The sequence below is a fragment of the Tiliqua scincoides genome, chromosome 6 (assembly GCF_035046505.1).
Source record: "Tiliqua scincoides isolate rTilSci1 chromosome 6, rTilSci1.hap2, whole genome shotgun sequence".
Taxonomy (NCBI): Eukaryota; Metazoa; Chordata; class Lepidosauria; order Squamata; family Scincidae; genus Tiliqua; species Tiliqua scincoides.
This window is the reverse complement of record NC_089826.1, coordinates 16340156-16367933: the sequence shown is the minus strand read 5'-3', so window position 1 is coordinate 16367933 and position 27778 is coordinate 16340156. Positions and strand designations below refer to the sequence as shown.

Below are 27778 nucleotides of genomic sequence, written 5' to 3'. Positions count from 1 at the left end.
TTATGAGAGAAGCTTCTCAATTGTTTCAAGGAAGTCAGTGGAGGACCTAAGGCTTCCAGTGTCCAACAAGTGATTCTTTTCTTGAGTGAATAATAAACCACTATTTCCCCCTTGTCCATTTTCTTGTTCAGCTTGTGTTTCAGAGAGGGTGGTCTCTGAGGTAGGAATGATAATGATTTGTGGAAGGGTAGGGTTTATGAAGGAGTTCAGGCCTCCATTTATTTGGTTTTCCTCTGCTTGAGAAGTATCTGTGCTTTCCCCTGTGCTGCTACTGTTTAAGCCAAATGGAAGAGAAGCTGTTCTCAGATAACTGCTTACAAGCAGCAATTCCGGGGGGTTCTCTCCTGGAGATCTCCCAAGCGGTTCCTCTAGACTGAGGGACGACAGTGCAACCTGCAGGAAAGAAAAGAAAAAAAACCTTCCATTCTCGATCTTATCCATGTGAAATAATAGCAGCAATCATGCACTGCTCTGCAAACTGTTTACCTACCACAGTAGCGTAGCTAGGGCAGGGGGGTCGCAGTGCTACGTTTTGCAAGTCCCTGAATGTGCCATGCAAACAGCATCTCCCCCCCCCCTCGGAGCCATTCTGGGTGGCTAGAGCAAATGGAGGCATCTCTAGCAGCCCAGAATGGCTCCGAAGGGGAGGAGGAACTTACTTGCACAGAGTGTTCAGGCGCTTGGAAAACATAGAGCTGTAACCCTGCTTTAGCTGCACTACTGACCTACCAGTTGCTTTCACAAAATCTATTTAGCTAGGAACTTCCAGATTATGGCCTTCAGGACCACAAAGAGCCATGAATTAACAATGAGCAAGTGTCATTCATACTAAACACACAGACCACCAGGTCATTGTCTGAAGGTTCTGTGTACAGAAAGGAAGCCTTCTGACAATGACACTGAACTGTGGCCCATTGGCCAGCAGTTCATCTTTGCATCACAAGAGATGCACTCTGTACTCACCATCTTCAGTTTCACAAAAGTGGCAGCTGCCAGAGTCTCCCACTCTCAGTGAGAAACAGGAGTTTCATTTTCATCTTCCCCCTCAAAGATAAGACATTTTTTTAAAATGTGGGTCCCACCAGTTTATATCAATTTCCAAAGTGAAATTTGAAAGAGATGGAGGTAAGAAAACTACTGGGACACAGTAGCATCAGTAAGAAAGAATGGAAATGGTGAAAATTAAAACACAAAACATGGAGGGAAAATGATTTGGTTCTCAGACCTTACAGCCTCAACCAGGGGTCTCTAAGCCCTTCAGTACGAGCGCCACATCATATATTTTACACATTTTCATGGGCTGATACAAAATCAGTTTTACAAATGAATGAATGAAATTTAAATGAATGAATAAGTTTTACTTGGATCTTTTTTGTAATCAGCATGATCGGATTCAGAACAAAAGAGAATACCATGCTTTAACTGAGAAATGAGAGGTGGCAGCAGGCCAGATAAATTATTGTGGTGGGCCAGATGTGGCCCCCAGGTGATAGTTTGGAGACCCCTGGCCTAAGCTATATGAGGCAGCACCTGACTTTTAGATTAGATGTTTGTTTTGTTCTTCAAGAAGAAAAAACCAAAGTGACATAGATTAGTTGAACTAATTTCTACATAGGAAGCTATAATGAGTGAGAAGTGGGGTAGTCATATGTATATAAGGATTCCAGGTTGTATCTACCACTGAAAATGTATAATAGAGCATTTAAAATTGTTGTTGTTTTAACCTTTTCATCAGTTGCTACATTGCAGCGGTGGGCATTCAGAAGTAATTTACTCTTTTCTTCTTCTGGTGTTACGGAAAGTGAGTTGCCTTGGTGTGGTTGAAGTTTCTTATGCACCGGCTTCACAGGGTCAAGTTCCATATCATTCCAGCTCTAAGAAGAAATTGAGACAGAACCATTTATTAAAGGGAACAATCAAGAGGCAAACATTTTGCCTTTTATTCAGTGGTATAAAAACATGCTTTTGCACAAGTGCCATGAACTAGGGAAACATGAAAGAGATCTGTCACATCATGGTGAGATTTTGTTGCAAAATTCCATTCTTTAAATCTGTGTAAATGTTTGTTTAAATCAAATAAATAGTTACATATCTTGCAGCCCAATCCTATACTTCTCCCTTCCCAGTTGATAGAGCCACACCAAAATGGCTTGTGCTGTACTCTGTGGGGCGACAGTCCCAGAGGTCTTCTCTGGGTAAGGAAATATTTGTTCCTGTAGTGGGGCAACCAGCCATGGCACAACTCACCTGGGTGCCCCCCCCCCGCCGGCTGCTTGGGACTAGAACACCCACAGCAGGGCCAGAGCCAAATCGTGGGGGCCTGCTGACGCTCCAGCCCCAGGACAGCAGCTACAGGGAGCAGTGTGGGGCTGGTTGGTAGGTCCAGACTGGGAAGTCTTGGCGAGCAAGTGGCGCCTCACTGCCGGGGCCAACAGCCAGAGTGACTTGGAAACACTGCCACGCCACACTGCCTGGCTGAACTGAAGGCCAGCCCAAGAGATCTTGGGCTGATGCGAGAGCCAGAAGGGGAGGGGCCATCTACCTGGGCAGCTGGCCTCATTTGGGGCTGGGCAGCCACTGGGTGCTCCAGCAGCACATGGCTTCGCATGCTGCCAGAGGCTGTTTTGCGACTGCTATAAGACAGTTGCAGCTGGCTGAACACTAGTTCCACCAGCGTTAGTGCCCAATAGGAATGGGCTGTTAGTCGTTAAATAAATGTTTGTGGATGTTTCTGCTTTCTAGATGTAAAGGTTTTTTAAAAATCAATTATTAAACTTCCGTAAACACCATTACAGATTACTGAAGCAACGGCATGTGTTGTACAATATGGCTTTAAAGAAGTAACGGTAGAGGAGAATCAGAGCTTGCTCCATAGGAGAGAAAGTTGCACTAGCATCTATGTCAGTATGCACTCAAGGGTAAACAAGAAAAATAAGTGCACTGACTGTACTAGATCACTGAGGTACCATCTGGCTCTAGAAGAACAGCCAAAAGACAAATGCCTAATTTGCTCTGAGATCAGCTTGTCACTGTGATTTATGCCACTGTAAAGCTATATTGTAAGAGCTGACTAAACTTAGGGAAACTTTCTCAATCCAGCACACTGTGCTGAATGGAGCAGGTCCCTAAAGATAGCTAGCTTTGCAAGCTGAGTCAGTTCCCTAAAGTGAGAAGCAAAGTTTAGTTTAAGCTGCATTTTTCAATCCTCTTCTTGAATGACCCAGTACTCTCACAGCGCAAGCTCCTGGATTTGGGTTTTCAGCAAACAGAAGGAAGTGCAGTCCCAAGGGCAGAGTGCTGGGTTTGAAACATTTATATGCACAAAGCTTAGACAAAATCATGGAGGAAAGATCTATCAGTAGCAATTAGCCTCAACAGCTACATGGAGCCACCATGTTCAAAGGCACCAGAGCTCTGAATATGGAATTGTGGAGTCTTATGAGAGGGGAGGGCCACTGATTTTATGCTCAGTCTGCAGTGGCGTCACTAGGATTTGTGTCACCCGGTGTGGGAGGCCTGTGTGTCACCCCATATAGTGGGCGGGGCAACACCCCAGGTGGGCGTGGTGATGAACCATCGCCCCACCCCCACCGGTTTTTTGGCTGTACCTTTTGTTAGAACACAGATATTTCAGTGTGGTTTGTTTCATTGCATTCTGCATGAAATTACGCATGGACTGATATATAACATGATGGTCTTATTCCTCCAAATTCTGATTTTAGTGATTTTGAAAACTTGTAGCATCTCTCTCTCTCTCTCTCTCTCTCTCTCTCTCACACACACACACACACACACACCCCTTGTCAACTTACTAACACCTTATTGCAGCAGTTGTCAAACTTTTAGCACTGGGACCCACTTTTTAGAATGACAATCTGTCCAGGACCCGTTGGAGGTGATGTCATGGCCAGAAGTGACATCATCAAGCAAAACAAATAATTATAAATAATTAAATTAAAATAAAATAATTAAATAAGGGGGAGCCAGTCCTGTTCCACCAAGTGAATCTACTCTGAAGTAAGTCCTATTGTGGTCAATGGGGCTGACTCTCAGGAAAGTGTGAGTAGGTTGCAGCCTATGAGCCCAATCCTATGCATGTCTACTCTGAAGTAAGTCCTACTGTGGTCAATGGGGCTTACTCTCAGGAAAGTGTGGGTAGGATTGCAGACTGTGAGCCCAATCCTATGCATGTCTACTCTGAAGTAAGTCCCATAGTGGTCAATGGAGCTTACTCTGTAGTCTGCCTGCAATAATAACCCCCCCAAAAGAATCTGTGAGCTCTTCAGCCCTCCCAGAGTCTTGGAGCCTCTCAGCCTGCCTCGACTAAGGCAAGTCCGCCTACTCTAGTAAACACGGCCACGTGGCTTCCTTTTGGGCTCAGACTCGCAGCTGGGAGGGTGGAGCTTCTCGGGTGTTTTTGGGGGGCTGCATTCACTGAATCTGGACCATTCTGGTGTTGTTGGATTCCTCTCAGCCTGCCCTTTCTGACGGACTATGGCAAGTATGCCTACTCATGAGTAAATGCGTGATAGGCTCACTTTCCATAGGGCTCCATGGATTTTTTCCTTCCGGTTTTTTGGCCATAAACTTTTGAATGAAAGGAGTTATTTCAATTCTGTTTTTTGCATTGCGCTCCACTGGCCATTCCGCATCCAATGGTGTATGGCATGACACAGTAGCTCCTAACCCCACGATGTTAGCGCATCCTCTCCCCAGGGTGCATCAACCCCCCACGCGCATCACCTGGTGCGGCCCGCACCCCCCCCCCAGTGATGCCAGTGTCAGTCTGTGAACTTCTCAGAGAGACTTGGTTAGCCACAGTTAGAAATAGAACAAATAAGTCACATAGTCACAACTACCCTTAGCTGGCCTGAGGTCCATACATGTGTTTGGCTACAATCCTATGCACACTTTCCTAGGAGTAGGCTGAACAAAATGGGCTAAAATAGACCTGTATGGGACTGGGCTGCTCTTCAGACCAAATCAATCTGAAATAAAGGGTTGTGATCCTGTGGGTTGTGTCCCTGGAGATGATCACAAACACCTGCATGGCATCAGGACTTACGGTCTCTGCAGCAGAAATGGAAGAAACGCAACTGCTCTTGTTCCGTGAAGCAAAAGAGTGACGGCTCATGGATGTCCTGAATGATGACTCACTCATAGAAGTTGTTGAAAGGTCACTTTTTGATATCCGTATTAAAAATCTCAAGCAAGGAACAGCACTTCGAATGGTTCTCCTGAAAGTCAACAGAAAAACAAAAAGATTTAAGTACAAAACCGAGCTATAGTAAATAGCAGGAGAAAAACAAACAAATTGGGGGGCAATTCAGCACTAAACCTGCAGCCATGTGGAAAGGAAGCAATAAAAGAGACTGAGGGTGCAATCCTAACCCCTTAGGTCAGTGCTTTCCAGCACTGGCATAGCAGTGCCAATGGGACATGTGTTGCATCCTGCAGTTGGGTGGCACTCACAGAAGCCTCCTCAAAGTAAGGGGATGTTTGTTCCCTTACCTCAGAGCGGCATTGCCCTTATGTCAGTGCTGGAAAGCACTGATGTAAGGGGCTAGGATTGCGCCCTAAAGGCAAATCCTAACCAACCTTCCAGCACTGGCATAGCTGTGCCATTGAGGCATGTGCTGCATCCTGTGGTTGGGGGGGCAGTCACGGAGGTCTCCTCAAGGTAAGGCAATATTTGTTCCCTTACCTCGGAGTTGCATTGGTCTTACCTCGGTGCTGCAAAGTTAGTCAGGACTGTGCCCTGAACCTGCAAGGACAAAACGCTTATTTAACATTACAGTGGGCTCTTTTTAAAAAATTGAAACATGGGACAAGAAATACACAGCAATCAGACTGTACCCCAAATCAATCAATATAAACCCAGTTTTAAACATCTGGTGTGTGTGTGTGTGTGTGTGTGTGTGTGTGTGTGTGTGTGTGTGTGTGTGTCAAGCTTTCACAAATGAAATATTAAAAGCAAAGCAATAAAATGATGCCTAAACAGAATGAAATAGATATGGGTCTGAAATGCATACTAAACCATTGTGTATGTTGTAAGAATATAACTCCTGACTCTTCCTGCAAAGGTGTGGGCAGCTGGATCCAGTGGTCTTACTATGCAAGTGGTCTTGCTTGTTATGCCCTGCTAACACAATGCTGGTGTTGCAGTGCTGCAGTTCTTTGCTAAAGGTATACTGTCAGGTTTTACTAGCGCAAGGGGATTAAATGGGGATCTTAAATTCCTCCAGCTGATGCGTATGGAGTAGAGGATTCTGCTGTAAATATTTTTTCCCCAAATTCAAGAAATTGTAACTGAAATTGTAACAGTATAATATGTTACACTGTTTACATATAATATATGTTTATTCCTCACCAGGAATCTTCAGAGACAAAATCACATGTGATTCTTCCTCCATTAACTAAAATCACAGTGATGGTTTATGCTGCCATCTAGTGGTGGCATCACATATCTAAAGCTTATATATAACTATCCTTTAAGAAAAGCCAAGGAGATTTATAACATTAAAGTGCACTGGCCACAGTCCAAAATAGAGATAAGTGCTCTTGAGTCCTGTGTGACTCAACCCAATCCAACCTAAATCCCAGGATGGTGCAGACTATGTTGCATCCTGCAGGAGATTTTTCGCTACTAAAGGTCTCCTTGGGGTAAGGGGACATCTGTCCCCTTGCCCCGGAGTATGTCACAGCAATAGATCAACGTGAACCTGCACCAGCAATATCACTGGCACAAGTCCACATTGTTCGGTGCAGCTGGATCGAGTCTGGGAAGGGCCTTGGGATTTGGTACGTGCCAACACCGTCAATCCTGCCCCCACCCCCGGCCTGGGTATGATCTGCCCACATTATTCTGATTTAAAGAGTATTCTGCAGAATTTTAGCTTGAGCTAAAATGATATGAATATATTAATCAAATGTGAGAGAAAAGTAATATTGCATTTATTTAAGTGACAATGTTGTCATTGTTATCCAACAGTAAATTCATTAACACATATATTTGTATCGAATTACAATCACAAGCGTTCATTTAATGTACCTGTATCTTGGATGAATGATTGCATAGATTATGGGATTGTAGATGGCAGATGCTTTGGCAATAACAGCTGGCACAGATTTAGAATATGGATTTAAAACACTGCTATGGCTAGAAATAAGACAAAGAACCAGAAAACAACATTTATAACTTTTCATTAACTAATCACAAATTATTTCAGATATTTTCTGGTTGATCATGGGGTGTAATGCTTTGACAGAAACATCTGGGGAAAAAATCAAACAGCTGCCCAATCTTATCCCCTGCCATGTTATAGCATGCAGCCATTACAATGGAGGACACACTGCATTCTATGAGGGGGAGGCAAATGGATAGCCTCCCCCCCTTTACAGGAGGTAAGTAAAAGTATTTTTCACTTAGCTGTCACAAGTCCAAGGACAGCCAGGCGGTGGTGTGGGCAGAAAAATGGGGGTAAGATCTAGCATGAGCAACTGCTGCTGGATCTATCCCTTCTCTCCCTGACACAACCTCTGGTTCCTCCCCCATTACTCCCCCTCCCCACCCACAGTCCACCCCACCACGAAATTACTGTTGGCCGCAGAGCATCCCAGAGCCACTGCCATGTCCACCGCCATTTGCGGCAGTGGTCTGAAAGCGCATGACAGTGGCCCCGCTTTCACCCTGCTGTGAAGGATCTTGTGCTGCCGGCAGTGCAAGGCCCCAATAGGACTGGGGACTTACGGCCCAATTCTAACTCCTCACCTGGCAATGCAATGGAAGTAGTGGGGCCTTTACTGTACGCTGCAGGGGACGTTTTGGCTGCTGGATGTCTTCCTGGGGTAAGGGATATTTGTCCTTTTGCCCCAGGGTAAGCCCCAGAAGCCTTTATGGGACCTGAGCCAGCAATATCGCTGGTGCAAGTCCATGTTGATCCGGGCACGTGGATCAGGCCTGGGAAGAGGATTAGGATTCAGCAGCCAATGCTGCTGCTGCATCCGCCCTCTCCTGGGTCCAATCCACCCACCCCCATGCCATCACCTCCCCATTCCACTCTCCCCCACCCCTTATCACCTTCCATGCCATCTTACGTGGGTCCTCATGCCTCAGTGGGTCCTCTGGGATCTGCCAGCCCATGTGCAGAAAGGCTCCAGCCTTTCTGCCGGCAGTCTGGCAGCCAATGCAGCTGGGGTGCACTTTATGGCTGGTTTGCGGCAGCTGGTGGAACACTCATTCCACTGGTAGGGAGCCCAATAGGATTGGGTTGTTAGTATATTTTCTTAAGAGTAAATTTCAGTATGTATGACTACAGACCAATTACTCCATAGATGGAGAACATTCACTATCAAGGGCCAGATTGGAGAGCTCACACCAGCTAATGTTCTTCAGCTAACATATGCACTGTAGGTACCTTGAATTATCCTAGGCTACATATAATCTTTGTGATGTGGCAGGTGTCAAATAAAAGCTGTTAAGACATTGTGCACTTGTTCATAATATTTTGGTTTTGAAATGGTTACCTCAAATGTGAATGCAGTGGGAAAACCATTCTAAGAAAATAGACAGCGAACATTAAACATACTCGTGCATTATTCATCTGAAATGAGGAACAGAATAGTGAATGAGATTCTATTCTCTTCACAAGAATATCCCAGGGGGAAAAAATTCACCACTAACTTGCTGTTTATTTTAAGATGTTACTGTTTATAGATGACAGCGTTTATTACAGTAACACTTCTTTTCACACAGCAAGCAAGAGAGAAAAATGTTACATCTCTCAAAGGAATAGAAGGTTTCAGCTAGCTAGTTTTTCCCATCTCATCAACTTTATTTCTCTTGACTGAGTTGCTTCACTGGCGGTTTGACACTTACCCTGCCCAAGCAATCAGAGTAACACAAGCATATGGAGACCAGGACACAACAAACACCACAATGGCCACAAAGGCAATCTTGGCCAGCTTCCATTCACTCTTTATGGACTGTGAGACTGAAGATTTCCGTCCATAAGTTGATCCCAACTTCTGAACATTCCTATGAAAGAAAAACAGAAGGTGTTGCAATGAGTAAAATTTCCTTGGAGCAGTGTGACTGATATTCAGTAGAGCAGTTACAGGGAGGGAGGGGCAGCATGGTAAGTCGCAATGTGCTGTGTAAGCAACCCCTCCCCCCCACTGCCAGAGCCATTCTGGGCAGTGATGGCAATACAATGCTATCACTGCCCGGAATGGCTCTGATGGTGCATGGGAGAGGCTGTTTTTACAGCACATTGCAGCACCAGCAATATTTACCATGCCACCGCCCCCTGTGGTTGCGCTACTGCTGATATTACTAGAAAAGATACCATGGACTACAGTTTCAGGACACTCTGAAATCTTTTCCTTTGAGTGAGTGAAGGAGTCTGAATGTGTACATGCTTTGATACATACATATTTTATTTAGAATTCTTCCCTACCCTATCTCCTATCCTAAATCAAAATTCAACTTCATATCATATCCTTCCCTATGAGGTAGCTCATACTGGTACTACCTTTGAATGTTATATAAATATGTGTTTGTGTATCTGCATGAAATGCAGAGAGAATGGTCAACTTACTTGCACTCCCTGTTATCTGTCATGCCCAGGGTAAAACTTTGCACCTCACAGAATCATAGAGCTGAAAGGGAACTACAAGGTCATCTAGTTCAACCTCCTGCCTGTAGCAAGAAATCCTTCTCCAGCATGTGCTTGTTGAGCCTCTGCTTGAAGATCTTCAGTGAGGAAGAGTCCACCACCTCCCTCGGCATTCTGTTCCACTGCCAAACTGCCCTGACCATCAGGAATTTTTTCCTGATGTCCAATTGGAATCTCTTCTCCTCCATTTTTTACCCATTACATGTAGTTCTACTTTCAGAGGCAGCTGAGAACAAATGTGTCCCTTCTTCCGTACGACAGGCCTCTCACAAACAGATAATGAAAGTTTCCAATGCTTTTATTTATTTCTTTACTACATTCACATCTCATCTTTCTTCCATCATGGAATTTCAAGCAAGAAGCATGGGTTTTCCATGTGCTCATCAATGCAGGCAATGACCTATCCCTGCTCAGATTCAACAAGTGCATCTGCCTTCAGACTATACCCTGATACCCAATGTGGGGACATCTTGCGCACCATGACCTTCACCATGGAAGGTCATTATCTAATTGCATGTCACACATAACAAAACTATATGTAGAACAAAAAATTCTAAATTATCTGCAACTTTTCAACCTAGTTCTATGAAGCTTGAATTTTTCCATTTTCTATAGAACACGGTTCAATGGAAAATATCACCTAATCTATTCTGAGTCTACATTTTCTTGGGCCAAAACATGAAATTACCAGACCAACTCTTAGAAGTTTAAAAAAAAAATACTGAAAGGGCACTGAATTCTCTTTCTAATCTTTCTGAAAGAGCCAAAAAATGTCTAATGAATCAAGGGAAGGACAAGGAGTAACAATGAAAAATAGTATATCTATAGCAGGGGTCTCCAAACCCCGACCCGGGGGCCAGATGCGGTCCATGGCAAGACTCTATCTGGCCTGCGGCCAGCCTCTTGTCCCCTGAAAGCCCCTGGCCCACTTTGCCGAGCATGACTGGAACTATGCTCTGGTTGCATCTGGAGGGTGTTCTGAGGGCTGGAAAGGTTGAATGAATGAGCCCATTCATTCATTTATTCACTCATCTAAGTTCCATCTCTAATTTATTTATATAAATTTTATAAATAAATTTTTTTTCCGGCCCTCAAAACTGTGCCAGACATTTGATGCCAGACACTCCAAAAAACCTTTGGCCAAAAAGTTTGGAGACCCCTGATCTATAGGACTTTTCAACCATTGGTACATGTACCACTGGTGCCACTTCACAATATGATAGGTGATACTGAGCCTTGCAGATTATTCTGCATGTGTGTGAAGTACTGCCCTGCCATAGACATTGCTCTGCCTTGCCAAATTCCACAGGAAGGAATTAAGGTTCAGGTATGTGGTAGCTCAGGCTTTGCCCTTCCAAAAAGGTGCAGACTGGGGAAGGAGGATGAAGAGTTGAAAAGAGACCAGGAGGCAGCAGTCCTGGAAAAGCGTCTCCCTTGCTATGTGGCGAGTCACCCACATAGCAGCTACTCCTGGAGACAGAAGTGTTTGCAAAAGACGATCTGCACAAAAATTGTATTTTTAAACAAACACACTCAAAAAGTATATATTTGATGCTTATAACTTGAGTCATCTTAAAAGATTTATGGGCAGCTTTTCTAAAAGCTCAAAGCGGTGTACAATATAAAACAATTAAAAACAGTTTATCAAACAAGTTTTGGACTGAAGTCACAAGCAATGTGAAATTTATTATTGTGATAACACTGAAGAAAACAGCAGAACAATTGTGGACAATACTGTGAACATATCCACAGCTGGTAGCATATGCCTGAGTTAAAAGAACATTAAAAAGGAATAAATTTTCAGTGGTTTGCTTACCTGCCAGTACTTCTTATGGCAAGAAACATAAATAGATAGCAATGGAAAATTATGAGTAGAGGGATGAAGAAGACACAGCAACATAACAGCATGGTATAACTTCGGTTTCCTGGAGAATACGTTACATAGTCCCATGTACAGGATATCATTAAACCCTCAGGTATGTAGGAACCTAAGAAGAGTGAAAATACACATATGTGACACAAGGTACTATATCGGGGAGGCAGATGTAGAAGACTACTATCCTATACAGTGGGTCCTCCTTATACATGGTCTCAGCATCCGTAGATTTGAATATCTGTGGATGCTGAGCCCGTGGCCTGAGGGCCTCAGAGTAGTGTCTGGGAGGCTTCTGAGGAGGCCTGGAGGCTGCGCGTGACCACCAGGGAGTAAGTAATTGTGGTGCTGCACCCTCCTCCAAGTGGATTTCATTATCTGTGCAATTCAGTATCCTTGGGAGTGTGTGTCCTGGAATGGATTTCCCCATGGCTACCAAGGGCCTGCTGTACATGCTTAACAAGGAATAAGGCCCATTGAATTTGACTTCTGAGTTACAGTATATACATAGAACTACACCGTTAATCTGTAGATATAACTTAAGATTATAACTTATTGTGGACCAGAGCCCACTTTGTCAGTCACAACTGGACTTACATCTATCTTTTGCTACAGTGTACAGCAGCCTCATCTTACACATTGTTATTCAAAAGTAAAGTTGCTAGGAAGTGTTACAAGGACTTAATTCTCATGGAAATGGCTCGATGCTTGTCAGCTATACCACTCCACACTGTAGGTGGGGGCTCAACAGAATGGTCCTTCATACACATACAAAAAAAATTGAACTTTGACAAGCAGGCATTGGGAAATGAGGACCTTGTGTCCCTTTGGGGAGAAGGGCGGGGTATAAAGTTGTTGTTTTGTTGTTGTTGTTGTTGTTGTTATAATTCTTCTTCCCAATATCTAGTCTCCTCTGTGCCAAGATATACTTATTTTTAATATGGAAAAAACATTAAATCACATGAGCTCTCACCAGCAATCTGAAGAAGTACATCCAGAGGTTTACCAGTTCAGGAAGAACTAGGCCAGGAACTGCAGCCATATAGCAGAATCCTATATGCAGGTACTCAGAAGTAAGTCCCATTGTGTTCAATTGGACTTACTTCCAACTAACTGTGTATAGAACTACAGCCTGATTTATGGCCAGGGGTGTCAACAGGGTTTGCATCATCTGGTACAGGAGGCCAGCATGTCACCCCCATCATGGACCTCCTCCCATGCAGTGGGCGAGAAAATGACCCACGTGGTGGGCGTGGTGATGTACCATTGCCCCACTCCTGCTGGTTTTTTTGCTATACCTTTTGATAAAACACAGATGTTTCAATGTGGTTTGTTTCATTGCATTCTGCATGAAATTATGCATCGATTGATATATAACATGATGGTACTATTCCTACAAAACATTATTTTAGCAATTTTGGTAACTAGTGGTATCACCCCCCCTGAGGGTGTCACCTTACTAACATCTTATTGGTTCCATGCTATGTCATAATAAAATCTCATTGACTGTTCAAATGATCAATCTCACTGGTCCATTTTGAATTAAGGAAATGTACTTTTTTTGTTACATGAGACAGTCGTATTTTTGTTTTCTAGTTGTTTGGTCATAACTTCTGACAGAATGAAAGTATTTCACTCTGGTTTTTTAATTGCATTCTGTTGTAAATTATAGATCAAATGGTATATAACATTATGATATTATTCCTAGAAACCGTGATTTTGGTCACTAGTGATGTCACCCCCCCCTTTGCATGTCACCCAGTGTGGCCCACACCCCCTAGCAATGCTACTGCTTACGGCATTGCGAAATGCAACATACTGAAACACTCTACCAGGCTGCTGCTGGTCACACAGTAGTGTATCTCCTGGAACCCCTGGTGCTGGTAAGTTGGAGCAGGGGAAGGCTGTGGGTGGGCAGAGGGAGGAACAGGATGTGTTGGGAGGAGTGGATCTGGAGAACCAGGAGAAGAGGAGAACCAGGGAGGGAGTGGATCTGGAAGCAGTCACACACACTGTATCTTACCCCTCTTTTAAAAAACCTCTCTGCTCCTTTTCTTTTTCCAGATATATGCCACCAAAATGGCTGCTGTATGCCTTAGGAGACCCATAGGCAGCCTGAGTGCTTATGTGGAGGGAAGTAAAAATGTTGTTTACTACCTCTTAGGGCGCAATCCTAACCTACTTTTCAGCACCAGCATAAGGACAATGCAGCTCCAAGGCAAGGGAATAAACATTCCCTTACTTTGAGGACACCTCCCTGAGTGCCACCCAACTGCAGGATGCAGCACACGTCCCATTAACACACCTTATGCCAGTGCTGGAAAGTTTGTTAGAATTTGAGCCTTAGTTGCCTTCAGGTTGCCCCACCACCATAGCATGCGGTACATGCCTTTATGGCATGCGCTGCATGCTATAGCATAGCTGGGTAAAGGATTGAGCTGTAAATATGCTCTAGTCATCAGAAAACTGTCAATCTTCCATTAGCAGCCTTTTAATTCTTCATTTGTTCATGCTGAATTCTTCTTGGAGGGAAGAGAAACTATACTGGCAACTAGTAGAGTCAAGGACAGCAACCTTTTCATGAATCAAATTTGCTAACTTTTCTTGACAAAGCTTATCTGCATGGTGCAATAGCTCAAGCTGTGCTCACTCAATGTTTTTTCAATGTTTCTCTAGAAGGGGTACCTGCTCTAAATGAAATCATAAGTCATCAGACCAAGTTCTATTAACACTTATTGTCAGAAAGCTACAGAGCAGAAGCAATTTTAACATCTGATTTATATAAAACTGTGAGGTTTAATTCCACAAAAAGCTACCCAGAAGACCTTGGCTAAAATCCCATTCAGCTGGCGACCCTTTGGGTCTCATCTGCTATCTATCTGCTTCTGTAAAATAAGAACAAGAATAAGAAATAAGATTATACAACATCTAATACAGAGGTATAACTAGGGCAGAGCCTGAGGGGCACCTACCCTGGGCGCTAAAGCAAGAGGGGGGCACATGACTGCCTCTTAGGCTCTGCCCTAGTTTCAGAGGATGTGCTGGTGGCTTTGCAATCCCCCCCATTCCTTCTCTTTCAAACAGGAGCCTCCAGAGGAGAAAGAATGGGGTGGGGGGGCACAAAGCCACTGCAGACAGTGGGGAGAACCTCTGGGGAGAACCTGGAAGTGACTACCTTGCACCACAAGCGATGCAAGGCAGTCACTTCTGGATGCTGGCGGCTTCCCCTTGAAACTGTCACAGAAAAAGGAATGGGGGGGACATGAAGCCATAGTAGCAAGTGCTCGCTTCTTCAGGGACAGCCCAGAAGTGATGTCGCAATGTCATGTGACTTTGTGACATGGGCAGTGTGTTATACAGTTAGGGAGCAATCCTAACCAACTTTCCAGCACTGACATATGCTGGTGCCAATGTGCACTGGGCCAATGTGGTGTGCACTGTATCCTGCAGTGGGGAGGTAGTCAAGGGGGCCTCCTCAAGCTAAGGGCATGTCTGTTGCCTTACCTTGGGGGCTGCATTGTGGCTAAGTCAGTGCTTGGAAAGTTGGTTAGGATTGCGCCCTTATTGGAAGAAGAAGCAAAATTAATGTTGCAAAGCATATTGAAGTGTTTTATGGTAACTTTTTCTTTTGTATTGTGTACTATTCCTATGGATTATGGACTGTGACATAAAAAAAAGGCTGCTGTAAACCTTGGGAGGGCTCTGTGCAGTGGCACCAATTTTTAGGGAGAACCCTGAATGCAGCACATAGCATGTTGGGGCAATGGGGGTAGCGAAAGAGCGAAAAAACTTACTCCACCCAAAGAGTGGGCACACACTCCATCCTAGTGAGTATAGCCAGACAAAGAGAATGATCAGGCACGTGCGTTTCTTTGAAGTCCTCTTCATGGACTGCAGAGGTTTGGTAATCACACAGTAGCGATCAACTGAAATAGCTAGTAAAGTCATCATCGACGTTATTCCAAAGAGTGCCCCACAAAAAGCGTACAAGTTACAACCTAAAGCAGAAAATGGGATGATATTCAGTGTAAAAACACACACACACACACACACACACACACCTATACATATATTTACATAACCTGATGTGGCAGGGGCTTGTTTCAATATTATTCTGAAAGGGCACTCGACCATGCAGTCCGTTTTTTGTGCCTTATACTTCACTGTGCAGTTGGAGTCCTTTTGCCCAAAGAGGTGGTGTCTAACCACTTTGAGTGAACTCACCCAGCCAGTTTATAGCATCCTTGTAGTGCATTTAAAAGAACAAATAGAACTAAATGGATATATAGAGCCAGGGTGATGTAGTGGTTTGAGAATTGAACTTAGACCTGGAAGATCCACCTTAGCCATGAAGCTTCCTCGGTGACCTTGGGCCAGTCAATATCTCTCAGCCTAACCTACCTCACAGGGTTGTTGTGAGGACAAAAGGAGGGAAGGAACCACATACACCACCCTGAGCTCCTTGGTGGAAGGGCAGTGTAAAAATTTGATAAACATTTAAACAGCAAAGAGTTCCATATCCCGCAACTGACTGCAACTCAGCACATTCCAATAATGGAAAACTGCCTCAAAGAAAATCCAATACAATTATACTTATTTTCCTGGAATGCTGCCTAGTGAAATGACCTTAATTGTTCTAAAACCATGCATTTATGATTCATGATAAAGAAAAAAAATCCTAAATCTCAACTTCGATCTTTCAGGAATACTGAAGTATTGAGACTGGTATTCTATTATTGTTTTAAAACCGGTAAAGATAAGTAGCAGATCCAAAAGACTGGTCACTGATATAATTTGATCTAAAATGCACAGGAGACTGCAAACTTTCTTAAAAGGGTATATATTTTCACATACTTTTAGCTTAGGACACATCGGAAAAAACAAATGATAAGTTAATTTGGTTTATTTAGCTTTTACAGGGTTGGTCATAGAGTCAATCTGACAAAATTACTTTATGTACTGCTAAACAGTATGCCTTACTTGATTACACACCCAGCATATGCATGATGAATCAGTATGTGGCAATGCTTAAGGATCTCTACATGGGCCCAGGGAGTTTTCTAACCACTGACAGAATCTTCAAAACTGAAAGGCCCCAAACTGGTCTCAAATTCAGGATCGATGGAGACTAACAAAGGAATTTCTCCTCAAGGTTTTGCACATTTGCAGTGGCAGAGATGCATGGGCACAAAATGGGACAAAACAGGTAGTGAGAGTTCTCTTGCCCTTAGTCTCCCCCTTCTCTGTTCCAGTAGGTGGTACTTCAGGGTATTTGGTAGGTCTCCGCTACCATCACCAAGGCAGACAGAGAGAGGCCACCTTGGAAAACCTCTTCATCTGATCCGAAAAGGTGTCCCCAGATCAAGATAATTCCCACTTACATAAAAACCAAAAAAAGAAGTAGTAAGAACTGGGCACCTTGGGAAGCGTGACAACCCACACTCTCCACAATAAATGGATAGACAGGTAAAATAGAAGATATTTTATTAACGAACTGAACAAATAAAACAAATCAAAAGGGAAGGAACTGTGAGGATTAAAAAGCAAGACTCATATCAGATATGAAAAAGTGACCAAGATGAGTGATTGGCAAAAAGTGGACACAAAATGTAAAAACACTAAATCAAAACCCTTGATGCAAATTGCTGGATACTTTCCTATCCTTGGCTACTCGCACTGTTTGAGAGGAGGGGCCCTGCACTCCTACAAGGAGTGGTTGAATGTTTTGTTAATGCACAAGCACAATACATCACTGAGAGGTAACATCTATGAGCATCCCTGTTGCTACAATCCTATACACCTGAGGTATTCAATCTGTGCATCCTGCCTCCCTGGTGAGACGTGGCTAGCCTCCAGGGGCTGGGCTGCTCTGCTCCACGTGCTGCCTGCTGACTTGCTGCTTTTCTGCAGCTGTGAATGAGGTGGGTGGGGCAGCGTGAGACTGGGAGGGCTGTGAAACATGGTGGGAGGAGGTGGGAGAGAAGGCTGGCTGGGCAGGCAGAGGTGCCGCATCTCATCATGGAGCTCTCTCCATGTGCAACTCCCCCCCCAAGGACTACATTTCCCAGTGTGCCTCTTGCCCTGGGCATCCTGGGATTGGTCAAGGCTGGAGGAGAGGAGAAGAGGCTTCAAACTGGGAGGGTAGAGTTTGCAGCTCAGCAAAGGAGGGAGCCAGTCTGCTCTTAGTGGGGGGTGTCCAAATGCCCCAGCCTGCATCCCTCCATCTTGCCTGGAAGAAACAGGGGTGGCATCTGCATGCTAGGTGTATGTGTGTGAGCAGCCCCCATCTACTTTGGGGTAGTTGTAATCTGGCTGTATGTGGCTGCAATCCTTTCCACACTTTCCTGGGAGTAAGCCCCATTGACTCAAATGGGGCTTACTTCTGAGAAGACCTACATAGGCTTGGGGGTCTGTGTCAGCTTAACCCAGGATCTTCACCTTTCTCTTTTTCCTCCCCCTTCAAAAAAGAAAAAAAGGCACTCTTGATGGCTTTGTCTCCAAAAATTGATTAAACATAAAAATCCCCATTTCTTTTCAACCATCCCCTTTTTCCTCCTGCCTCCTTTGGGGGGGGGGGGTTACTCTGTTGGCTGCTATTGTAAGACAAAAGGCACAATCCTAGCTAGGTCTACTCAGAAGTAAGTCCTATTGTGTTCAATGGGATTTACTCCCAGGAAAGTGGGGTTAGGATTCCAGCCAAACAGTCTCTAGGTCTCAGTTTGCATCAGTTTGCAATTAGCAGATGCACACAAAACAAAGTCTTCCCCTCCCCCAGAAAATTCATCACTTCCCCCCCTCCCTTTCCAAAACCCTCCAGGTGTGCTGCTAACAAACCCAGGGCACAATCCTAACCAGGTCTACTCAGAAGTAAGTCCTATTTTGTTCAATGGGGCTTACTCTCAGGTAAGTGTGGTTAGGATTGCAGCCTCAGAGTGCTGGCAGCTGTTTTTTTGTTTCTAGTGTATAATTATAACACCTTCACCCCCATTTTGGGGGTAACTGAGGTGAGGTGTTATAATGGGGAGCCGTGGCCAATGGCTACAAGGATCAGGGGAGGTGCGAGCTGGAAAAGTTCAAGAACCACTGCTATACACATTTGCCTGGAAGTAAGTCTCACTAAACTCAAATCGGTCTTACTTGTGAGTAGACATGCATATTATTGTGCTATTTGAAACCTAGTATTGTGGATGTCACAGTCATTTCATTATGTAAGTTAGGACCACTTGGGCATCCCATCCTACCCCTTTATCTAGCCGGGTAGATTTGAATGCCCATTTACTGGGTATTTGCTAACTCATCAGAAGGGTCCACCTGAACCCTTTGTTTCTTAGAACTCTAGGCATGAACACAGGGAATCCACATAATGCTTGCCTGGAATGTCATGTAATCCTTCTCTAACAGTGCCAAAATTTTTTAAAAAGGCAAGGGGCAGAAGGCTGCCTCAGCAATAAGGAGGTCAGAAATGTTCAGAATGAAATCAAGTCAGGCAGAGCTTATGAACTGCATCCTAGAGCACTAGAAGAACCTGCTGATGTACTCTCAGAACTTCTTTCAATTATTTTAGAGCAGGAGTGTCCAGACTTTTAGGCAGGAGGGCCACATCGTCTCTCTGACACTGTGTAGGGGGCCAGGAAAAAAAAATTAATTTACATTTCAAATTTGAATAAGTTTATATAAATTTACATAAATGAATATTTTAGAGATGGAACTTATTTGAATGAATGAAGGTCTTGTAATAGCTCAAGCACAAAGCATGGCCAGCCTTTCCTTCGCTGCTTGCATCACTCACATCAAACAGCAAGCAGTGGAGGGAGCCCTCATCCCACAGCTCATGCATGAGGTTGAACAGTCACCCTCATGCTGGGGCTCCAGTAAGTCTCCAGAGGGCCAGAGGCTCATTGGAGACTGGGGGCTCCCCATGGGCCACATTGGGAGTCCCCGAGAGCTGCAAGTGGCCCCCGGGCCAGGGTTTGGGCACCTCTGAGCATGGGCCTTCAAACTCCAGCCCATGGGCCAGATCCAGTGTGGTGGAATCTTCTGTCTAGGCACTGAACAGTGGTGGTGAAGTCTTACCATTCTGGCATGCAGCACCCAGTTTTTGCATCATGTAATGGCAGAGCCTCACACGAGGCAGCTGCTTCCCCAGGAAATCGGGGCACGATGCCATCTGGGGTGACCACCAGCAGAAGAGGCTCTCTGATGTGACTCTCTGCCATTACATGGCACAAAAACTGGGTGCTGTGTACCGTTAACAGTGAGGCTTTGCAACAGCTGTGCAGCACCCGGACAGAAGACCCCACCACACCATTACATGGTGCAAAAACTGGGTACTGGAACAGGGAAGACCATGTGCCAGTCTGGAGGTTCCTGATCTTAGAGAAATCATGGAAGACAAGGAAGGTGCCAGAAGACTGAAGATAGGATAACATTTGAATCTTTAAAAAGGGAAAAAAAGGAGACCTGGGACCAGTCTGACTAATACCAGAAGAGATATTAAAACAAATTATAAAACAGTCTCTATACATATTGATACCAGTACACTGAGTACTAAAAGCCAACAATGGTTTGTCAAAAATAAATCTTGTCAGACAAGTCTCATCTCTGTTTTTGAACAGGTTATTAGCTTAATGGTTGGTAGGAATGCTGCAGATGTAATTTTCTTGATTTCAGTAAAGCATTTGACAAAGTTCCCCATGATATTTTGATCAGCATGCTAGTAAATACGGGTTGGATGATACAACCATTAGATAGATCACAATCTGTTGGGCAACCATAGACAAATAGTACTTGTCAATGACTCCTCATCAACCTGGAATACAGTTTGAATGGGAGCAACAAGGGCTCTGTCTTGGTCCCAGTTCCACTGGCATACCTGGGGGGGGATTGTGGGGGCAAACGCTGTGGGGTTCCAGGGGGCATCGCCGCAATCCCTTTCCCCTGGGATTTTTTTTAAACCGAAGGCCCCTTTAAAGGACCTAACAAGACCTTCAGAGTTCTGGAGAGGCCACATGCAGCCCCCCAGGCCCAATGTGCCTTCTAAGGCCTCAGGAAGACCTTAAAGGTCATTTCTGGCCTCAGAAGACCAACTGGGGGCCAGGGAGGCTGTGCCCTCAGAAGGTCGACAAACATCACTATCTCTGAAAATCGGACGTGCCATTTTTCAGCCTGGGAAGGTGGCATTTAAATGTCCTGGCTCCAGGCAGAGGTCAGGATTGCAATCACCCAGTTCTTTTCAACCTCTTTATCAATGACTTAGGTAAGGAGATAAAGGAAATCCTTAGAAAATTTGCAGATGACACTAAACTGGGAGGAATAACCAACAGCACAAAAGACAGTGCAAGCATTCAGGAAGACTCCGCAGAATCAAATACTGGGCTGAAACTAACAAAATGAAGTTCAACAGAGATAAATCCAAGGTTTTGTACTTAGGAATTGTTATGTATGCAAGTTATGCAGGATCTAAATCCTGCATAACCGATTGGCCCAGACTTATGGCTGGCAAATCGGGTGGTGGATCGAAATCCTACCTTCAGATTGGCCCTCTAGTTTAGTGTTTCAACAGAACCAATCATGGGGAATTTGGGTGGAGCTAAGGGGTATAAAGCCAGGGGTGTTTGCCGTGTGTTTTTATTGCCAGGTTCTATTCTGAATATGAAATAAATGTGTTGAGCTGTTATCTCTATACCTTCCTTTATTTGCATGGACCCACTATTAAACAGGGAAAAAAACAAAAAAACTCAAAGACACAGATACAGAACGGACTAGGTGACTTTGAAGCTCCCTTCCAACTCTGACTGTATAAAATTAGTGAAAAACAGGAGAGAAATCCATGATTTCTAATATCCAAAGCAGGCAGCCAAAGATGTATGAAGAGTTCATCTGAAGGAGATAAACAGGTTCTCTTTTTGGATGTTACACCAGAAACATCAAAAACAGATACATATGTTACACAGTCACTTGACATTTGTCCAACTCCTTATACTATGTGAGCAGTACATTACTCCTAATGCTGGAAATCGGTTTTCTTTCATTCAGAAAAAAAGCAGAAGGAAGGAAGGAAGGATCTGAACTTTCTGATAGGAAGGTATAGTGTTTAGCAATTCTGCCCAGAACCTATTTATTGATATTGTCAACCAACAAGTTCCAACAACCTTGTCATGGCACAAAAGATAACACTATGCTCAAGACAATTTCCAGGCAATAAGGAGAGGACAAGGTGCAAGAGTGTTGAGAAAATACCTATGTCTCCAAGTATCCATTCCCTGTGCATGCTGTTGAGGAAGCAGACTGGAGCCTGTGTTGCAGACATCAGGAAATCACTTACTGCTAAATTCATTATAAAAAAGTTTGGTGGTGTCCTCAGTCTCTTGTTGCTTAACCATCAGTGTAGAAAGGTGTTGGGGAGGGGAGGAAAGAGAGAAAGAATGTCCAGTTAGGTTCTCTTTTGTTAAAATTCAGCTTATAAAATAGACTCAACTCTCCAAGCTATATTTAGCAGTATACTGCTAAATGCCAATGCCATACTAGTGGCATGCCAATTTTGCAGCCAGGTCACCACCACAAGTGGCAAGTGGCCATGTCCATGTGCCAGTAACCTTGCAATGACCTCTGCAGCTGGTAAGTCAGTGCAGTGAGTGGGTGAGAGGGCTTGGAGGGGTGGGAGGTTGGTGGGGAACTGGAGAAACTGGATGGGGAGGACTAGGGGTGGGGAGAATGCAGGAGGGGGTAGATCTGGTGGTGACGGTGTACGCTGGATCCTATCCTCTCTTTTCACAGTGTTCCAACCCCCTTCTTCCCTTCCTTGCACTCACACCACCTACAGAGCTGCTCTAGCCTTTCTGCTCCCTGCATGTGGGCTCCCTGCACTGCAATAAAGTGCCTTATGGTGCTTTTGTAACAGAAGTGCTGATGGAACACATGTTCAGCCTGTGCTTCTTTTCAATAGGATGGGCCGTGAGTCCCTTTAGCTGGGGAGAAGGGCACAGAAACCAGCGCAGATACACTTTCATAGATAAATAGCTCTGTGTAGTGTCTCATGTTCCTATTACTGAAAACCAAAAGGACAAGGACAGTCTCCTCCCCTGAGAATAATTTTTTTTAAAAATGTATGATTTGGTTAATTGTCATCTTGTTTTCTAGTCAAGCTCTCTGCATAGCTATTTGGGGAAATTACTTTTTGCTGCTGGTAATGGAAAAAGTTCGTCACTAGAGTTTGCATCCCCTTTTGTGGGAAGCCAACATGTCACCTCTATGATGGACCTCCTCTCATGCAGTGGCTGGGGCAACGCCCTTGGTGGTGGGTATGATGATGTATCATTGCCCTACCCTGCTGTTTTTTTGCTATAACTTTTGATAGAATAGAGATATTTCAACATGGTTTGTTTCATTGCATTCTGCATGAAATTACACATCGATTGATATATAACATGATGGTATTATTCAAAAATACCAAGATTTAAAAAATTTTGGTCAGTAGTGGTATCACCTCCCACTGTGCGCATCCCCCACCCGTACTCCCCTAGTGATGCCACTGAGATTTATCAGGGTATTACAATGTATTATAAATCTGTTCCATAACATTAATCCCCCCCCCACACACACACACATTCCAAGGTAGCTTGGGCAAATTCCGAGTGACAGCTTATCAATTCCTGGCATGATATACTACTATTTCATGTTTACAGATGCTGTGTAGCCAGCAAAACCAATTGGTTCAGAAGATAAATGAAAGTCTGAAATCTAGTATTAACTCTTTGGGTTAGTAGGTCAAACCTGTCTTTGTTTAGCATGCCAAAAAGTCATTATTATCTGACTTGTGTTCAGTGATTCATGTGGAATTATGCAGAGATTTCAGATCACCTAAAACTCCAAGCCACTTCTGGCAACATTCACAGAAAGTTCATCAGAATATCAAAGCAGAGAATCTTCTAAACTCTTTTATGTCTAAAAGGCAATCCATCTATAAACAAGTTGGAAACTGAAGTATTTGGTTCAATGAGTACTTTTGAAAACCAAGATTCTATCAAATCCCAAACTCAAGTTGACCTTTTTCTCTATGCTAAAAGATATTTGTAATATGCAATATCCTTTGGATATCATTTTGACTTGGTTCAAAGAATTACAGGCTCCACAATATACAGAGGCAGGCTATAGGACTGTACTGACTCAGGGCCCCAGTCCTATCCAACTTTCCAAAGCCAGTGCAGTCATGCCAATTAGACATGAGCTGCATCCTGTATTGGAGGGGCAGTCACAGAGACCGTCTCAAGGTATAAGAACACTTGTTCCTTTACCTTAGGGCTCCACTACAGCTGCACACATACTGGAAAGTTGGATAGGATTGGGTGTTCAAAAGCTTCATGACCATTTTAGATCCTCAAAGAAGTTTCCAGTGATGTTTTCACACCAGGCTACCAATTTTCAGGAAGCCTTACATGTGAATCCAAGAAAACAGGAAAACAAGAGCTGCAAAGGACTGAAAAGAATTATACTAGATGTTGTGATGTGACAGCAGCCAAACTTTCAGTGGATGTGACACAGCAGTGTCAGAGGAGAATGTGGAAAATATACAATGTGGCTCTTGTACTAAAATGTTTGGAGATCCCTGATCAGTGTGAGATTTGCTGGCTTAGGCTGCAATGCTATACGTACTTTCCTGGGAGTAGGCTGCATTGAACAGAGTGGGACTTACTCCTGCCTAGATATTCATGGGAATGTGCTATTTGGGAGTCGTGCAAATGTTTTGTTCTTCACACAATTGTCCATTTGTGAGGGGCTTTTTTGGCATTACTCGCCACAGTGGTTGTAACTGGCAGGATTTGTGTAGGTAGAGGATTCACGACAGGAATTGGTGTGCACCCTCAGATAAGCAAATGCTTGGGGGGGGGGGTTTGAGGCTGTTTGACTCAGAGATGCTGGCAGCAATCCCTTCACCTGGGAATATCAAGTCACTCTTAAAGGACTGTTTGCTTGGAGAAGTCAGTGCAATTACACTGCTTTGACTCCTAATGGATAGGTGATGGCAAGACTGGGATTGTGAGCAGGCAATCTAAAGGGGGAATAGATAGCAGTTAGTTATCTCCCCACAAGGAGATGGAGTGGCAGGACTTGTGGTAGTACACTTATGTGTATTGAACTGAATAAATTATTGTTCATCTATATTCTAACGACCTTGCCCTGTACTAGAGTATGTAGGCAAGAAACAAATGCTGGCCTACTGCATGGAATTAGAGGGAAGCTTTGTAAAATCAGACAGATTCTGAATTGTGATCATACTTTTTTTCTATAACATTTCACTACTCATGCAAGTGGAAAACTCATGAGAGCACTTATTATAACAGCTCCAGGTAGCACAAAATGAAAAGAAGTCACATTATTCTGACACCATGATTCTAAATATGTTTTCTAAGAAGCAATAAAACCGCTACTTTCAATGTGACTTTCTTTCAAACTCAATGACCTTTTTGTGTACAGAACTGTTAACTTCCATTGAACCAATCAAAATGAACCCCAAATAAGAACTCATCCCTGGACCTGAAGTAGTTCTTCAGACTACAAAGCTCCCATTTTATTCTGTTGTTGGCAACCTTCAGTCTCGAAAGACTATGGTATCGCGCTCTGAAAGGTGGTTTTGGAACATCGTCTAGTGTGGCTGAAAAGGCCATTTTATATGCCTAATATAAATATAAGAACAGGCTTTACTTAGTAACTGAAGGGTTAAAATTCCAAGGGCATGGATTTACCCTGTATTCTCTGCCATAATTTACTTCAGTGTGGAAGTGATGGCAGGTGTAGCTGTGGGTTAAATGAGAGTTCCAGATGAGAATAATTAGGATGACTGCCTTTGAAAACTGAGAAATCTGACTGTATTTACAAACCTGAACACTTATCAATCTTGTAAATTCAAAGTTGGATTCAAATCACTGGCCTGGTTTCTGTACTGATGCTCCTTCTGATAGGTGAAAGAAAAGGAGCAGTCTTGCTCTGCTGAGTCCATCTAACTCATGGTTCCTCCTGACCAGGCTATAAATGCTTCCAAATGAGATCCGAGTCAGTGAAGCTGGCCCTATGTTTTCGCTTTGCATTTGCCTGCCACTGTTCTCTCCTTGGTATCCATGGGGAATCTGTTCCAAGAGCCTCCATACATACCAAAATTTACAGATCTTCCTACCTGCTGTCCTCCAAACATGAACAAAGATGTGCTCCAATTGTTTTCCGAGGCCCTTCTGTGGGCTGGGGAGACCGTGCGTGGCCTCCCTGATCCTCACCAGAAGGTTGAAAATCAGCACTTTTGGTTTTTGGCACTTCTGATTTTCAGCCTTCCAGAAGCCTTAGAGGGCCTCCATACAGTAGGGGGGGCCACACACGAGAGGCCTCCCCAGCCCTAGAAGGGCCTCAGAATGCAACTGGAGCACATCTCCGGTCACGTTCAGAGGACAGTAGGTAGGGAGATCCGTGGGTTCGGTGAGGTAAAACTGCAGGTCCTGAATCCACAGATAAAGTGGCTCCACCTGTACTTCCTCCTTAGATTAACTCCCAAGCGCAGTATTTGTTGACATAGGGCACAATCCTAACCAACTTTCCAGCACTGGCATAGCTGTGCCAGTGGGGCATGTGCTACATCCTGCATTTGGGGGGGGCAGTCATGGAGGTCTCCTCAGGGTAAAGCAGTGTTTGTTCCTTTACCTCAGAGTTGCATTGCCCTTACCTTGGTGCTGGAAAGTTGGTTAGGATTGCACCCTTAATTTTCTCATAGTAAATTAAGTAGTAGTAGTAAATCTTTATTACGGTCATAAGACCAGCCACATCTACTTAAGTAAGGCTGCAATCCTAACAACACTTTCCTGAGAGTAAGTCCCATTGAACAAAATAGAACTTACTTTTGAGTAGACCTGGTTAGGATTGTGCCCTAAGTCTGACAGACAGAGAACTGCTCCTGATCTCATCACTCAGAGAGGTGAAATCAGGAATATACTGACTCAACGTTCTCTCAAGTTATAGTTTAATTCCTCCAAAATAAAAACATCTTGCAACTTTACTACCCAGCTGAGGAAACTATACCTGCAAAATGCATAAAGGACTAGGAGGTTTCCTGTAATTCCAATGGAGCCAATTACCAAGACACAGGAGCCTACAGTATAAAGAACATGATCAGGAACATCCACTTTGGTTCGGTGCTGAGTTCCCATATTCTGTGTCTGGAAGTAAAACAGCACAGAAAAATAAAATGTTACCACAACCAATGTGCTTCCACTGAAGAGAGTGATTAAAGCGCACAATACAACATTCCTCAAACGTTTGCATATACAAGTCAAAGAAACAAAGTATGTAATGGAAAACACCGCCAGTCTTTAAAAGGAGAGCCGAATTTCTTCAGTGAAAAAGCAGGCATTGATCACACACAAGGTCTTTTAAAGTTTCCTTTGCTGGACTTTTTTACTCCAAATATAATCTGGGTACACGCCAATGGTTAGGAGAGATCCTGCATTCAAACAACTGTAGGATCACCTAGTTTGGACATTACCTTCTTTATGTGGTAAGGAGAGAGGAAGATAAGTCAGGAATGCAAGCCTGAAGCGCACAGCTTTCTAGACAGATGCTTCCTAGCCCACAATACAGATTAAAAGATGCATCCTCTGTGTTCATCTCAATCGTATTCTGGAGGCTGACCAATGAAATTCCCAAAGTTCTATGTTGAGTCAAGTATTGAGATGTGGTTGGCTAAATGGCTAGTTGATCAGCAACAGTTAGCTCTCAGAAGTGACCATGATAATAGTCCTTTCTTGACTGTTAATCAATCCTATACTGCCACAATTCTTTTACTGTGCAAAGTTTGGATATGATATACAAGCCACTGCAAAATATTATATTACAGATACTGAATATAATTGATACCAATTATCTAGATACTATATTATAGATGCTGAATGTCAAATGTTGCTTTTCTCAGATCTCTGGGGAAGGCTTCACTGTTTGGACAGGCTAATAAACAGGTTAAACTCACCTGTTTGTGAGTGATCAGATTCGGATTAGAGAGAAGTACGGTTAGCCTTTCCCCATTCCTAATAAAACAGAACATGTAATAAAGTAAAAAGCCATAGCTATATGTTTAAATAAATTTTTATAACTAGTTTAGGAGCAAGTTTTAATGAGACAAACTTACACATGCATGCAACACTCAGGCTACAATCCTATACATGCTTACATGGTAGTAAGCCCCTTTAAACTC

The 27778-nt window shown here is 43.8% G+C and overlaps 1 protein-coding gene across 1 annotated transcript; it reads right to left on the bottom strand.

Moving 5' to 3' along the window:
* On the bottom strand, window positions 1-26738 carry LOC136655583 (melanopsin-like). Its single transcript, XM_066632153.1, has 9 exons — window positions 26611-26738; window positions 21790-21923; window positions 15345-15548; window positions 11494-11665; window positions 8879-9037; window positions 7052-7159; window positions 5066-5237; window positions 1725-1874; window positions 1-393 (listed from the first exon to the last, which is right to left on the bottom strand). The coding sequence occupies exons 1-9, from the start codon at window positions 26736-26738 to the stop codon at window positions 1-3; spliced, it is 1620 nt and encodes a 539-aa protein (XP_066488250.1).
* Window positions 26739-27778: the final 1040 nt, after the last annotated feature.

Coding starts and splice junctions, on each gene's coding strand:
- LOC136655583 (XM_066632153.1), bottom strand. CDS start 26,738: ATGGGAACTCAGCACCGAACCAAAGTGGATGTTCCTGATCATGTTCTT. Junction 11,666..15,344: donor GTGCCCACTCTTTGGGTGGA/GTAAGTTTTTTC, acceptor CACTCTTCTTAG/GTTCCTACATACCTGAGGGT. Junction 1,875..5,065: donor CCATTTCTGCTGCAGAGACC/GTAAGTCCTGAT, acceptor ATTTCTTCTTAG/AGCTGGAATGATATGGAACT.